This window comes from Molothrus ater, chromosome 13, assembly GCF_012460135.2.
Source record: "Molothrus ater isolate BHLD 08-10-18 breed brown headed cowbird chromosome 13, BPBGC_Mater_1.1, whole genome shotgun sequence".
Lineage (NCBI taxonomy): Eukaryota > Metazoa > Chordata > Aves > Passeriformes > Icteridae > Molothrus > Molothrus ater.
The window spans coordinates 5,829,403-5,846,430 of record NC_050490.2 but is presented as its reverse complement, the minus strand read 5'-3'; the positions used below and the strand labels follow the sequence as shown (position 1 = coordinate 5,846,430).

The window sequence follows — 17,028 nt, the reverse complement described above, 5'->3', positions numbered from 1 at the left end:
TCTGAAACACCCGAAACACCCTCAGAACCTCAATGCTGCAGGCTCACTGCATCGCACATGGAGCACGGAAGCGATCGTCCATAAAAAGTAGGTATGTATAAAATACAGAAATAAAAATCTCCCGCCCCGCCCCGCGTTAATTCTGTCAAGCGGAACAGAAAGCTTTCCCATTGCTCCTTCAGTGTTTGCTTTTTCCCCTTTTCTTTTACAAGCAGGAGATAAAAAACAGATCCACAAAACCAAACACAGACCTATTAAACACAGGTCTGTACGAGTGTGAGGCAAAAGTAAAACATAAGCTTTGTATTTGTGTTAATATTTACACACTAAATTGTAGTTTCTGCTTCATGGCTGTGATATTTAAATCACAACTAGAGCTTTATAGCTTAGGTAACTGAGCAATACACTTAACGCTATTTAAGCCTGTTAATTAAATAACAGCATATTAAAGTGAAAAAAATGGTGAAAATCAAATATCTAAAAAAATCCAGCTCAATTGCCTGCAACAGCAGCTTTAAAAATCATTTCTAAGCATAAACAAAACAGAAATACGGCCAGCTTCAAGTCCAGCTTACTGTTTTAAAATTAAAATTGTCCTCTGCTCCTTTTCAGCATCCTAACTACTTCCAGCAAATAAAGTAATAAATTACACACAGAAAGATTTTTCAGGGTTTTTTTTTGTTTGTTTTAGTAAAAAGCCAAAACAACAGCAAACAGAGGGGAAAAAAATAAAACACTTCACACACAGTTATAGTAATTGAACTGCACTCTTGGCAACCACCGTCACAGCAACCAGTCATCACACCAACTCCACGAGTGCCTTGTTATACTGAGACTTCCAACAAAGACTCCAGTGCATTCATAGTCTCTGAACACTCATTCTGAAACAATCAAGCTATTCAATCCCCCCCCAAATTTTTTTTGCCATCTGAAGCTAGAAAAAAAAAACGAATCCAGACTGCTCCTGAGGCACCTGTGCACTGCCAGGCTCAGGATGCCAGATCACAGTCAGGTACCTTGCTCCATGACTGAGGGAGCTCAGCACCCCCAGCATCTCCCCTGTCCTTCCCAGCCTCCTGATCCCCACCATGGTACAGCCCTGACTTATTTCCACAGCAAACCCACCAACATCAGAGGTGTAGGACTTTCTAAATAAGCATTCTGCAATTCAGGCAGATTGGAAACCCATGCGATTGTTAAAGGAGCTGGCAGGTGCATCTGTCCTCTCATGCTTCTCCTAGAGCACCAACAGTGCTCCATTTGCTTAGTTTGTGTATCCATTAACTGAAAATTCTCTCAGATGAGTATCACTGCTGTGCAGGAAGAAAGAAACATTTCAGATAGGCAGCTAATATTTTTTTTCCTAGCAGTAACATCAGAATTCTTCTTCTGCGTTTGCAATTTGTGAAGTCTTAAATTTCTTGAGTTTTTCAATAGTAGAAGATACTGAAATCTCTCCATGAACTTTGTTGTCTCTGGTTCGCACATTGACAGCATTATTTGCTTTCTCCTTTTCTCCAACCACTGCAAGACATAGCACAAAATATTGCACAATGTACGTGAGAAAATGAGCCTAGAACAAACTTTGTCCAACATTATAACTTCAACAATATTCAGAAATGTAAGATGCTGCAATTACCTAAAATGAAGTTATACTGAGCCAGCTGTGCATTTCTAATTTTCTTGTTTAATGTGCAACTTTGATCTAGATCCACGTCTGACATAAATCCTGCTTCAAAAAACTGGTTGCAAACCTAAAAAAAACCCCAAAGAAACCAAAACCCTCTTAGTATTACTACATAGTTTACCACATACATTTGTAAATGCTGCAGTTATTGATCTCTCCCAATAATTAATTCATGCATATGCATAATTTCATTCTTATGGATGATTATAAGGATTTCAATGAAGTTATCTGAAGAAACCTACACACACAGCAGCACCCCAGCTGGGAGACAATAGAAGGTAACATCTATATCAAACATGTCCTCAGTCTGAGAAAGAACAAAGAGGAGTAGGAACAAACACATTTATTCTTGCATTAAAAGGAGAGCATGGGACAGGGGTAAAACCAACCATGGTTCAAAAGGGATGTGGTCAAGAATACACATGGTAGGAAATGGAACAAACTGGCTCTGCCTACTTAGAGCTGAGAGTGCTGTAATGAAGCATGAGTTATATAAGGTCTGTTATCCAGGATGCTTTGTCCTTGAATAATTACAGAAGTATGTACATAATTAAAGAACCCAAAATACTTAAAGTTGCATACCCCTTACTCAGACATAGACAAATTTTGGACAGGAACTTTTATATCTCCCCCCCCACCATGTCTCCAGAGTTAGTAAGCTTTAATTCCCTGTTCCAGGACAAGCACAAAGCATCTCTGAAATGTGCCTGCTGCCACAAGGAGAGAAGCTGAGCCGAGCTGTCCTCTCACCTGCTGGGCGTATTGCTCCGAGGTGGGGCCCACGGGCACAACCATCACCTGCCGTGGAGACAGCCAGAACGGCCTGGCCAGCACAGCACAGACAGGAAACAAAGGTGCATTTTACATTTCCACTCACAGCCACAGTCACCTTCCACAACAATAATTTCTGTACAGATTTATTTACTTTAGCTAAGGATGTTGGATAGTGTATTATCTCCCTCATTTCAAACTCACACAAAATAGCAAATAGATTCCAGTAAAATGACATATGGGGAAGTTGGACCTTCTGTTTTCTTCCCAGATGACTTGACAACTTTAAACAGAATTTTTTTCTGCATAATTTTCACTTTTATCTATTACTTCACAGTGAAGATGGACAGTCAGGTGACTGAAAATAAGAATTAACTCTTCCTTAGTAGTTAAAATACATTCACAAAGAAATACTTCCAGATCTTATCCAAGATAAAATGATCAATCTTGGAAGTACAAAAATATTTCACATATTACAATTCCTTAATGTCTGTGTACACACAAATAATTGCTTTACATACATCTGACATCCTCCTGGTACACAAGCATGATTTTTAAGAAAAAAGGAACAAGATTAATGCAGGACTTACACATTCAATTACAATTCCTATTTTTGCATTATTTTTTCTTTTTTTCTGCAGTCTCATGAAATTGTATGGATATCATACAACTGAGACCAGAAAACCAGACTTGTAATCTTACTAATTTTGAGAAAATTTTAGGGATATTATTTTTGCATTATAATATATGGGACAATAGGAAGGATATACAGTTTCTACTTTGTTAAAGTCTTCTTAGAATTCCATTTGTTAGAATTGGTAAAGTCTTAGATTTCCACATACCATTTTCCTCCATAATTTTCTGCTAGAATAGCTATCATTCTCTCCACAGATCCCAAAATAGCTCTGTGAATAATCACTGGCCTTTTCTTGTCATCGCCATCCTTACTGAAAAAAAAAATGAAGGTTTTTGTTTAAAAATAAAGTTATCTTAGCTCTCTCCACACATGTAATCTTACTAATATTTTTGATTCTTCTTCTAACATAAAGACAAATTTAGTCATACTTATGAAAAGCGTACTGGTTTTATTAAAAATGTACTTCAAGTCAGCTGGGCTTTTAAAGAAATTCTAATTTAAAATAATCATGCCTGCAGCTAGTGGCAGAGACACACTCTTAAACCTGAGAAGACACTTGACTGACTCAGCACCATTTTTGTGCATTTTAATATTTTATGCTCTTCCTTGCACTCTTTCCATTAGGACTTGCTTTTATTTTGTTGCACAGGAAATTACCTGCCCTTACTTTTCATTACTTCACTTAAACTACAATCCTGAAATTTAAAAAAACTGGCTTTAAAAAAAAGCCAGTTCATAATATTACCACCTACCATAAAAACTATAACATCTACAGCAGAATATATATACCACAGGACCAAAAAATTAGAAATTCTTATCTATCTTCCCCATCTTCAAAAAATGCAAAAATCAAACACAAATTTGCAAAAATACAACCCAGAAAATGAGTATTCAAGTCAATGTGGCACTAAAATTAATTTCCTCAGTGGCCCTAGCTGGAAACCAGCCAGATTTTCACTAAAAGCTGTTTGCACTTGGTTTATGTTCAAAGTTAACTAATTTAATCTGATAAAAATAAAGAACCACTTAGTACAAACATACTTGCTCCTTAGGGCATGTTTCAAATTGTGTGCTGTGTCTTCCAAGGAGACACAATGACTAAACTGAAAAAGAAAACTGACTCAGCTGAGGGGATTTTAGCATTACTTATGATTGACTGTCTTCAAAACTGGCAGACAAGACAGAAAATAAGATTTTCCTATTTATTTACAATATAAGTGAGCTATCATTACATTGAGAAAATATCTTCAAGTTCATGACTCGCTCCTCTGCCCACTGGGGCTGTTTGCTCTGCCTACCAGCTGACTGATTTACAAGCTAATCATTTGTTAAATGAGCAATATAGCATTAGTACATAATGGGAATTACAGATAATGGAAGCTATTGTTCAATTTCATTTTAAAAAGGAAGATATTCAGCTGAACCACTCACCCAACATAAGTAAGATTAAACCGAATGGGTAGCTGGAAGTCAAGCTGGATGGTAGCACATTGATGGTACCTACCAATTGCATCTTTGATTTTAATATCAATCTGTGAAGCAAAATTACACAGTTACTAAATATAGTTGCCTGCAGTACATCTGCATTTCTGTCCATCCCAAAGTTATACTGAAATGCTGAGTCACTAACCTTAGGACCATAAAATGCTCCATCTCCTGGATTCAAACTCCATTGCTCTCCAAAGTTATTCAAGCTGTTCTGAAGTTGCTAATCATAATGAGAGAGGAATTAATAAAAAGTGTAGAAGGGCCTCTCATTACTGCAAGTCAAAGCAATTGCCTTTGAAATTCAAAAGGAGTCAAAAGGCAGCACCACCTCTATTGTTCAAGCATTTGCTCGTTTATGATAAATAATCTGGAATAGTAGTTCCTTGTATAAATATAATGATTAATCAGAAAAAAAGATTAATAGAAATTTAACTAGTTCAAGGTAAGGGGCTAAGTAAGAATCTGAAAGTTCTGATTTTCTATGCAAACTTCAGATTTAATGTGATGTTTTCCTACAAGAATTTCCACCAAGGGTAGTATTTAGCATGTGATTTAAACAATTTACCATGCAGCATGGAAGGACTCAGTTAAATATCTATCTCTGCAAGTACATATATTAAGGGGTTTGCTTGTTTGCTTTTAAATTAATTACCTTTTCTGCATGATCCCAGATCTCTAAATCTCCAAGATAATTGTCTGGTCTTGTAGAAAGATGTAGTTGGAAGGTAAAGCCAAAGACAGCATACACTGACTTCAAGAAATCAAGACACTCCCTAATTTCCTCTTCAATCTTAAACATAAAACATATTAAATAGGTTAAAATTGAATTATATAAAAATGTAATTGAATCTACTGAATTCCTCATAACAAGAACATAAAGAATTAAAAATCACTCGAAAATTACATCCAAGGAACACAAATCCATTTAATGGGCAAAGAAAGATCTGAGGTGTTGTGGCTTCAAAACATGGTAAGAAAAGTGGTGTTTTTTGTTAAGCATGAGGTTCTGGAGACAAATTGTATCCTGAATTAAAGTAAATCCATTTTTACATGGAGTTCCACTAAAATCTATGGCATTACTGACAAAATTAAGGTTTTATTCAGCATTACTATAGAAAACAATGGGATCAACTGCTTTTTTTTTTGCAGAGGGAGATTGAAAATGCAACAAATCTTACTTTCTGGGGTTTAACTGCCCAAATGCAGCTTTCTAAATAAAACGAAGCACATAGGAAAAAAACCTATCAAAAGCAGCTTTATGCTGTACAATGGAAGAATCAAGAGTTGAAATACTTCAGGGATTTTTTTCTTTTTTACTGTTAGTTTGCACTGGGAGAGGGAAGGGTTTTTTTGGTTGACTGGTGGGGATGTAGAAGGTGCCTTTTTTTTTTACCTGTTCCATTGTGCAAAAGATGTGAGCATCATCTTGTTGGAAGCGCCTTACACGAGTCAAGCCACTCAAAGTGCCTGAGAGCTCATTTCGGTGAAGAACTCCAAAATCTGCAAGTCTAAGAGGCAGCTCCCTCCAGGATCTGGGACGATGGGCAAACATCAAGCTGAAAGGAACACAGAAGAACCTTCCTTTTATCCCTCTTACAGGAGATTTAAGACAACACAGAAATAAACAAAGCTCAGTACAGACAGTGATCACATTTTTAAGTATTTACTCATTCAGAGTGTCTACATCCTGAAAGACAGGCAAACACAAGAAGCACACCACTCTCAGTGTACTGCTAAAGATCACTGAGAAAAAAAACACTGCAAGAGTAAATCAAGACAGGTTAATCCATCCCCTTCTTGGAACACCACATCTGATGCCCACCTCTATCCCACAGAATTGGTATTTACTAGTGGCACAGACTAGTATTAGCATGCACAAACCCAGCTCAGTGCAGACTTACTGCAAAGGTCTGCTTTGGGGCCCTGTCAGAGGAGCTCTCTGGACACACTGGCTTAGCAGTCTATAATAAACATACATTACTGTGTGTATTAATACTCCTTTTATTTCTCCTCAGCCCCAAAAAGGATAAATGACATAAAATAGGACATTTTCCAGTTGAGAGTACAAACCAATGTCCTGGACAATTCATGGGTTTAAGGGCAAAGGTTTCCTTCTCAATCTCAAAAGAGAACATATTTTCACTGTAGTGCTGCCAGTGTCCTGAAGCTTCCCAGAGTTTACTGTTGAAGACGTTTGGAGATACAACTTCAGTAAAATTACGCCTGCGATACTCCCCCTAGAGAACAAGTGCAACATTGAAAAGGTGAGAGAGCTTTTGACAAGCCAAAGCTTGATTCTTTTCAACTGTGGTATTATGATGGCAATTTACAGGGACACAATAGGACTACTGCACATGTAGACTTGGCACAATTGGAAAAACACAGCTTCACTCTGCCTTATTTCAAAAAGGTTAAATTTGTATAATCCTTGTGAAAATCTTGTATATGTTTACATACATAGATACTTTTCTTTCTGTGGCTAGCTCAGCACTATGAATGGCTTATCATTTAAGATCAACAAATGATAATAAAGTTGTTAGGACTTATATCAGTAACATCAGTACATACTCACCCGTATGAAATCCACCAGAGTGTTATAAAGAAAGGCACCTCTAGGGAGGAAAAAGCAGCTTCCAGGACTCAAATCATGAAAGAAGAAGAGCTCTTGCTCCTAGGTAAATCAAACCCAGAATGCTCTAATAGCAATTCAGAATCGCAGAATGTAACTACTTCACACACATCAAGACACTGCTTGCAAAGATGGAATATTACAGCAACAAGATGATTTATGGTCTGCAAGTGCTCAGCAAGACCAGTTAATTGATCTGCAGTTCTTACTCTTAGAGATTCATAAAAACACCAAATTCCATTTGATTCTTTGACCATGTAAACACACATTTCCCTAAATTTACACCTCTTATAAAGAATGACCAAACCTTGTTATTTACACAATTTCCAAATAAATTCTCTTCTGTGAAAACCAGAGTGGTTTAGGTAGGATCTGCAAAGACTCTACATTAATAGGTTTAAGGTTTATATCCTTAAACTAAGGGACTACAGCCATTAACTTCTTCCCAACATTAGTTTAATGCTCATATGCAAGTGATGAGCTTGTTGAACTAAAATTTTAAAATCTAAGTGACATCAAGAAGCACAACCGGCTCCCCTTAAAACTGTCAGAAAACAACAACAAAAAAACCAAACCAAAACTAAAATACAAGGGAAGAGAATAAATTCTACAATAGAAATATAAAAGAAGTAGACAGTGGAACAGTGTACCTTTCCAATTTTCCTATGATCCCGGTTTTTGGCTTCTTCCTGGATTTTTTCCCATTCCTTCATCATTTTGTTATCAGGAAAGGATATTCCATATATCCTCTGCAGAGTTTCCATGTCAGATTTTCCTTCCCAGTATGTAGAGGAACTCTGACACACAAAACCCATACTTTAGGATAATATTATATAATATCAGGGAAGGAGGGATAAACACTAACCCATTCGAACATTATTGTATTTTTCCTTGGGAAAAGAATTATATGCAGTCCTTCAGCTTTTGTGTGTAATACAAAGAGACTTGCAGTGCCTTTTAGTCAGCATACTAATACAGAAGACAAGCAGAAGTGACAAGTCAAATCCTATTTTATTCTGCTTAGGTACCTTGTTTTAACTCACATCATGACATATTTTATTATTTCACATTATGGCTTTTAAAAAGGCAGGAGTTGCTTACGTTGAAAACATAATCCAGTAGGAAAGCTAGAAAGGCAAACTAAACCTAACTCTCACCGTTAAACCTGAGCAGTTTTAACCCTCTACCCACTCAATCCCTGGAAGTCAAGAGTTCCATACACTTCAGTTTGGAAGTCAGGAAAAGCCACAATGATGAATGTTCCAAAGAGCTCAGACTAATAAGGTTACCAAAAGCAGGATCTGTGAGTAACTTCAACTACACCATACATTCAGAGGCCTCTGCAAACACTGTCTCTGGCTTCCCTGGAAGCAATGCCATTTTTTAACAGCAGCACTTGCAGACCTGCTAAGGTCCACTTTATCTCCTGTACCTGACGAGGTCAAAATACTGTTTTCTGGCCCAGTGAGTATCTTGATGTGAACTTACTGCAGAACAGAGCATGTACACCCCCTTGCAGTCAGACTAAGCAGGACCCTTGTCCTGTGAAGTGCAGTGCTGATGGGAGACAGTGGCACAGTCCTGCCACAGGGGCTTAGGCTGCTCTTCTCTCCTGTGCACAGCAGAATTGGCTCCACAGCTCATCTGTCACCACTAGCTAGAGTAGTTTTGCAGTGCTCTTCATCAGTCTAAATGAGCAGGTTACTACACTAATACTCTGATACAAAACATGCTGGGAACTTTCACTGAGGTACTACTGTCTTAGCCAAGAATCAGTAAATGTCAGACACAGATCAACAATTAAAGTCAGTAGTTTTACTTGTACAATGGGAACTGGGAAAGAAATGAAGAACTATTCTACAGTAAGCAAAGAAAACAATGCAAAGGACCAATCCTAGTACAGTCAGCTCAGGAAAAATAAATATATAAATAAATCAACTGACAATTTATTTCAGTTTTGATGCACAGTTAATTTAAACTTACCTTAACTATTTTAAGGGCCTTAATTTTTCCAGTGTGTCTCACATGTGGTCCCTTGCAGAGATCAATCAATGGACCACATCTATATGCCAAAACAAAAACAGTGTTCATTTCCAAGCAACGTAACATTTTTCAATGCATTCACTAATGGCACACAAGTTCATGTTTAACACATTCAAACATGGCAGTAAATATAAATATGCACCATGCAGCAAATTCAGTGCACCTCAAACGTAACTGTGCCTTCTACCTGAAGTGGAATATTCACTCAGTAAATGCTCAGCACAACTGATCCATTTTCAAGAGCATCATAACACATTTGCCAATTCATACAGTTCCATATATGAACTTGTTCAAGTTGGCCAGGAAATTTTAAAGTATGCACATCAAACAGAAAATGATGTTGCCATTTTCCAACCAACTAACAAGTAACTGAATGAGCAGGTTCTTCACCCCACACTGAGCTAGAGTTAGCTTTCTCCATTATGCAGCCAGACAATGGCAGAGATGGCAAATTTATTTATACAGTCTACTGAAACCAGAGGGAATAAATAAAAACTGAATTTGATATTTGTCCACAAATTGAGACCTAATCTGTCCCAGCAGAGAAAGAAAATCTCACTCTACCTAAGTAGCAATATTATTTGCAAACTAAATCACAATCACACAGGAATATATACAGAACTTATAATAAAAAACTCCAAATTTTTCTCTCAAATTAAATTAATTAGCTATAAAAATACCTAATAATACCATTCAAGTATATTTCTTTACCTGTATATTGTGGTAGTTGGTGTCTTCACCTTCTCATTAAGGATACGACACTTAAACTTGTTATACTATGTGTGGAAGCATGAAAAGTCAGAAATGTTTATAAAATGGATAATAAATTTCTCTTCAAAAATTACATTTTTATATTACAAGTGCACCAGTAAAAGACACTTCTAAATAAAAAAAAAACCCAAAACAAACAAAACCCCCACCAAACAAAACAAAACAACAAATCAACAACACCAAAAACCCCCCACTTCAGATCCACAGCTACTCTGAAGATTTACCTTAAACATGTCTAAGAGGATCTCCTTCTTGACTTCCAGCCTTTCAAAAGGCTGCTTCTCTTTCATGATATTTTTACAACGGTTCTCTAGTAGTGGGAATTCAGTACTAGATACACTTCTAGATAAAAAGACACAGGCAAAAGAAATATAAATGAATCATTTTGATACTCCCATTTCTCTAATGGTTTAATTTGAAAAACATGGAATGTGTCGTGATTTGTCATGGTATCTTTTTCCTTAGTTACTTACAATCAGCTGTATTTTCTAAACCCAGAAACACAGGTAGTACCACCCTGAAAAAACCCATTGCAGTCATTCCTTTGAATGTCTGGAACAGTCTTTGACATGATTAACTGTCTGGAAGACCTATAGCTCAAAATATACATATGATTTAAGAAAAAAAACAAACCAAGGGTCAAAAAGGCTCAACCCAGCCACAAGAGCCAGTTTATCAGCTCATGCAGATTCAGTATTCCCCCTGCCTACAGAAGGATAAACAAGGAAAAAAACAGAATTGCAAAGCTGTGCACAAGGATTAGAAAAGTAGTAAACACCTAGACAAGTTACATGCATTTGTGCCCTTTCTACAAGTGACTCTGGCCCCTGGAAACCAAACTTGCATGACTCTTCAAAGAAACCATCCCCTTTGCCTCACAGGAACTTCAGAAAGTTCAACCCCAACACTTTGCATTTTTTCCACAGAACAGCTTCAGCACTTAGAGAGCAGGTGTCTGAACACTGTTTCTGAATTTAAATATATACACACACTCAGTTGAACCGTATATACAGAAAACTATGTTTCAAATCATATTAGAGTCAGAATTATACTTGTAACATGCAGAAACAAACAAAATAACTCTAGTACTAATCTTTAATAGGGAGTATTAAAGTTCTAAGACACTGTAATTTTACCTGTCTTCAATATACATGTCATAATGAAATCCATTCTCAATTGGTGGTCCATAGCATAAGCAGCCCCCAAAATGTCCTTCCATGGCCTCTCCAAGAATGTGAGCACTTGAATGCCAATAAACCTGTAAATGAAGTCAGCTGAGCAAACCATGAGCTCAATGGCATTGTGTAACTAAAAAGAAGAAAAAACAAACTAGAGATATGTGCAGGTAGGACACAGACTGGAACCAATGTTGTTTAAATTTTGAGAGAAGTAAAACAACTTTGTATCACTCATTTAGAATACTTCAAAATGAAAAGATAATGGCAGACGTAGCACTAAAGGCCCATCATACTTCAGTCTGAAAGAGGATTACTCTACCTCTGCACAATTCCTTCAACTTAATTACTGTACCTTGTTTATTTAGAAGTTAATTTCAGTTGAAGTCTATGTACCACTAATCACATCTAAAGCAATGTAGCCAATTAGGCTGCCATTGTTCACATTCAGTACATTTATTAATGGGCCTGTAAACTATATTACCTGAAATGTCAGAAGAGGGAAGCCAACAACACAGTAGATCAATACCAGTCTGATGTTCTGACTTATTAATTGAGACTATTTCAGAGCTACTGCTATAAGATAAAGCCTTGACAGGCTCCTGAAATGTCTCCAACAAGCTTAATCACATGAATAATTCTTTGACAAAACTGAAGTCCAATCCCAGTGTATAAAGATAACATAAGCTTCAGACTGAATACCATTAAAGAAAAATCTCAGTCAAGTTGCTAAGTATACATGTAGTTTAATTGACTAAGAAATGTCTACTTAAGGATCTAATAAACAGTGCCAGTACAAGGGGGTGTAGATTTTATTTATGGCTCAAGTCTAATATTGGACAGCTTTTAAAAAACAGCTGAGACTGCCTCACTTTGCTTTTACCATCTGATCTTCAGATGCACTGAGCCAAACCACAGACTGCTTCAAGTTCACATACAAATCAAGGCTTTCTGTGCTAACTCCTTTGAGAAATAACTTGTTTATGTAAAACAGAAGGATGAAAAGAACACAAAGACTTTACTCAGTCTCAGACTACAGGCACTTAGTATCTAATCTTTGTTGAATCATAGGAAATACATTACTTGAATAGTTTTGTGGGTTTTTTTTAATGTAAGATTTTTAAAGCTTAATGCTGCAACCAATTTTATGTTATTAGTTTCTTTAATCAAGCAGAAACCAGAGTGTTTACTCACAGCTTTGGCTTCTTCATTATCAAAGGTGAGCAGCTCCAGAGTACAATCTCCCTCCAGCGGACGGTCCAGATCCCAGAGTTCACCATTCACTTTGGCTATGACTGCATTTGAAGCCAACACTTGACTAAAGAAACAGAAGAGACAAGAATATTTAGGTTCAGATTTGTAAAAGCCTTTAGATTTTTAAATCCCATGAGACCACATCCACATCTTGTAGCAACTGAAGACCGTAAACTTTTGCTCCTGTGGCTGCTTAAACACTTGCCTGCTTTTAAGGTATAGAACCTTAAGGTCTTGAGAGGTTTTGTTCAACACTTTTCAGTATGGGGGATCTGGAGGAAAGGCTGCTCCTTACAACAGGTTCTACTGATTCTGCTAACTCACAAAACTTCTGATGTCTCTTAATTCCCAGCAGTGCCACAGATTTAATTGGAAGCATTATGATCCAGCACAGAATCCCAAGCATGAGAACTGTAACCAGCTGTTTCTACTACATGAAGCTGAAGTGCCAATGCTTTCCAAGCAACTCAATTTAAGGGAGCCACCACCCACTGATCATGATATATATTTTATATAACAAGGTAAGAGACAAACGATAGTAACAGTTTTATCACTACAAAATTACACCTCCTTGAATGTGCAGGTTACCTAATTCCTGCAGCTAATTGATATGGCGTGGTTTTCCAAGATTCCCCTTCAACTGTCTCCCCATCTGTCAGAGTAATTTTGATAGGTTTGCTCTGGTTGGCTGCTCTGTAAGCTAGCAAAGCATCATGTTCTTTTTTCAGTGCTTCATAAAGCTTCAGTCTGTCTTCTATGAAGCTTGGCCCACACTGGAACTGTAAGACATAAATTTGATCATGCACACATATTTGTGAGACAAAGAGAATAAAAGGATTCACAGTGTTGGTGCATCCCCAGAGGTTCCAACTCATCGAGATTTAGCTGTACTGGAATTTACACTGAAATTCAGTAAAGCATTTATAAATAATAATATACAGGATAGTCCCATCCAACTTACTGACTATTTTAGAGTGATTTTACAATTTTCCATGCACTTACATCAATCTGGGCCTAAATGGGTCTGTGAGCTGGACCTCAGAAAGCAGCTTATATTCCTGACCCAAAATTTGCATTTGGCAGATGTCCTGGATAAATTTGGATCACTCCAACAAGCCCTCGCCTCTGCCACTACATTTAAAGCATCAGATTCAAGCCAGAGAGTTCACATGAAGTTCCTATATTTTAGCTTAAGGTGAGTTATTAAGCTCTGTTGTACTACAGCAGTGCTGCCAATATCCCTTCAGCCATCATGAATGCTCATGAACCACCACCCTCCTCAGGCACCACAAAACCATGACCTTTATTTTCCAATAACCCAAATCCTTTCGTTACATAAAATGTAGAGATTTAATAATGTATCAGTAACCCTACTAATGCAAGATTAAGCTCTTGAATAATGTGAGGTTTTTTTCACTGTGCTATAGTGAGCTTTCTTCCCAAAAGCTGGGATTTCAAAATACAGCAAAGTATTCCAGATTTGAGTGCCTTTTCTGAACCTGGATGAAAACCACTCCTATTACTACATGGTATTAAAGAACCACTTACATCATTCTGGTGCTGGTTCACAGCTTCATTTTCCTTTTTCTTTTCCTCTTTAATTTGATTCACTGCATCAGTAGGACTTGCACTGGAGACTTTCTGAAAACAGTGAGAATACAAAGTATACCCCTACTATACCTTCACCTTTTTTTCCAGCAATCATCAAAACAAAGCAAACCACTATAATATTGGGCTAAAAAGGCAATTACAGGGAATAAGGTATGTCTTCAGTACAAAGACTTCTCATAGCACATCTAAACTTCATCCTTTTGATGTTCTGCAGACACAGCAATGCAGCTCACCAAGCAAAGTCCTCTCAATAAAATTTCCCAAATTTTACTACTACAACTACCACTAGCAAAATGGCCACAGAGAGGCCGTTGGAGGTCAAACCAGAGCAGCGAGCAGTCACAGCAACTTTCAATCGTGTGATACCTCGAACAGGTTGCCCAGTGATGCTGTGGATGCCCTTCCCTAGCAGTGTTCAAGGCCAGGCTGGATGAGGCTCTGATCAATCTGGTCTAGTGGAAGATGTCCCTGCCCATGGCAAGGGGCTTGGAACGAGACGATCTTTAGGGTGTTTCCCAACACAAACCATTCTATGGCTCTATGAACCCGCCGCCTTGGCACAAGGGCAGAGAGCACTGCCCAGGGCTGCGGGCAGACACCGCGACAGGCTTCTGCTCCCGGGAGCTGGGCATAGGTGGCTCGGCCCCGTGAATGTCCGTGTCCCGTCCCGTCCCGTCCCGCCCCGCCCCGAGCGGTACCGGCGCTACCTCTCCGCCGGCCGGGGGCTGCGCCGGCGCCGCCCGGCCCAGCTCGGCCGCCAGGCTGCGGCGCAGGTGCAGCAGGCGGTAGCGCAGCTTCTCGTTCTCGGCCCGCAGCCGCTGCAGCTCGGGGCTGGCGCTGCCGGGGCAGTGCAGCTCCTGCGGCTCCTTCAGCCGGCCGACCTCGGCCGCCAGCCAGCGCAGCTCCCGCTCCTGCCGCGACAGCCGCAGCTCCACCGCCTCGGCGGCCGCCGCTGCCGCCATCTTGGCCCCGGCGCGCTCCGCCCCGGCCCCGCCCGCTGCCGGCGGAGCCCGCCCGGGCGCGGCGGCGGGGCCGTGCGAGGCGTGCCTGCTCCCATCGCTCCTTTTAATTGGGCACACGGCTCTTTGGCGCCGCTGCTGCCGTGCTGGTGATCAATCTACCTACCCGAGGCCGGCGAGCAATTGGGAAGTGTCGATATCCACAGAATCAATTGGGGTGGAAAAGACCTCTGAGATCATCGAGTCCCACCTATGACCGAGGACCACAGCGTCAATTGGACCATGGCTCCATGTGCCACATTCAGTCTTTCCTTAAACGCTTTATGAAACAATGCCGTTGTTAAAACGTGTTTGTCGATTACATTCTTATTTGACTTCAATGTCAAATAAACACTGTCAGAGCTTATTTGTAGTGGATGCTTCCTGGCTGACACCATTTCGTATGAAATCAGGCTGATTGAAACTATTCAGCATCTTAGCACAATTGCAGAAGTTAGCACGAAGGTAAATAATTTGAAGAGGTTTGAGTTGCCCGGTGTTAGGACTCGGAGCTTGGGAGGATTGCACAACTCCTATTGCGCAGCCCAACAGTCTGCTGCATCATTTACAAGTCATTGCAGTTAAATACCTCAGACCCTTGACCCTGGGAAAAGAATAGCTCTCCATCACAAATCTTTTATATCCACCATGTACTTTCATGTATCCTTTTGTCTTAAACACTTCCTTGGCATCTTCAATTTGTCTAGTTTCCTCCCTTGATTGCACTTCACACTCACTTTTCTGTGTTCAGTTTCTCAACACACACTTTCAAATTTTTGCCTTTAATCTATACTCAGACTTTAAAAGGTGTGGGTTTTTATTACCAAATTGGCAATTACCAAATCAGAATTTTAGCATTTTATTTTTGTATTTACAGGGTGGGAAATAACTACATGGTATGTGAGAAAGCAGAGAGATAAATTTTGTAATTGTTCGCAACTTGATACATTTCCTATATCATCTACTTTTCTTTGTGATTTTAAGATTTTATAAGAACAAATTTGAGGTTATATTTTACCAACAAAAATAATGAGAAGATTTCTGGCTCCAAACATTGTACTCCTTTAGAAAAAAAAAGTCAAAAAAAGTCAATCATTCAGTGCACCAAGTCCAAAGACACTCCTATAGTTTATACTCACAAATTTTAGGTTAATATACCTCAGCAAACTGATACCAATGCACTTTTTTAATTTGCACCAATTCTTCCTTGCTTTCCTGAAGAGGTACAACTCAACAACACCTATGTCTATCCTTCACTATAGCAAGGTTGTATATCTTTGAGGTTGGATTGGCAGGTGTGAAAGTAAAGCATAGAATATAGCTTCCTTTAGAAATCCATTTCATTATTAATTTGATAAGTTACCTGTTATTTTAATTTTTAAATTCACTACTGTGCAGAATTTATTACTGTGCTTAGGATACTGATGACAAGCAGTGTTGTCAGCACAATGAAATAAACACAGATTTGTCTTTTAAATTAAACTCTGAGAAATGTATTCAGGTTATATTCTCTGTATCTCATCTTTGGGTAGAGCCTTATGAACTCAAACACATGTAACTTGGGGCTTGCTCTAGCATTTAGTGAAGTAATGGAAGAACTTTCCCTCTGAAGCTGTAGAGGCTGAGAAGGCTGATTCAGAGGATGCTGTCTAACATATGTGGAGTACCAGTTCCCTCTATCGGGGTCTTTTATCTGCTGAGATAATGTGGTGCTAATTAGTAGAACTTCCGAGACAGAAACAATTTGAAGAGAGAAAAAAAATCTTACTACCTCTATGGATGTTCAATACCAGAGGGAATTTTGAGAATTAAAGAGCCCTTGCTTTCAAAGGCTGCCTAGAAGATGTGCCAGACAGGTTGGCTACTTTCTCTGCCCTCTGCAGATGACGCTGGTTTAGCTGTGCTCCTGGCTCATGGTTAGGATGGCTCATGGTTGGATTGCAGCTGCTTTGTACCATCCCTGT

The 17,028-nt window shown here is 38.8% G+C and overlaps 1 protein-coding gene across 1 annotated transcript; it reads right to left on the bottom strand.

Annotated features, from left to right (window-relative positions):
* Positions 1 to 659: 659 nt before the first annotated feature.
* Positions 660 to 15,028, bottom strand: TARS3 (threonyl-tRNA synthetase 3). The gene is made up of 19 exons (XM_036389705.2): positions 14,774 to 15,028; positions 14,004 to 14,096; positions 13,044 to 13,234; positions 12,396 to 12,519; positions 11,163 to 11,284; positions 10,251 to 10,368; positions 9,967 to 10,031; positions 9,196 to 9,274; positions 7,863 to 8,009; positions 7,156 to 7,254; positions 6,654 to 6,820; positions 5,977 to 6,139; positions 5,236 to 5,373; positions 4,726 to 4,803; positions 4,527 to 4,627; positions 3,301 to 3,405; positions 2,438 to 2,510; positions 1,640 to 1,754; positions 660 to 1,524 (listed from the first exon to the last, which is right to left on the bottom strand). The coding sequence occupies exons 1-19, from the start codon at positions 15,026 to 15,028 to the stop codon at positions 1,376 to 1,378; spliced, it is 2,382 nt and encodes a 793-aa protein (XP_036245598.1). The 3' UTR covers positions 660 to 1,375.
* Between the last annotated feature and the right edge of the window lie 2,000 nt (positions 15,029 to 17,028).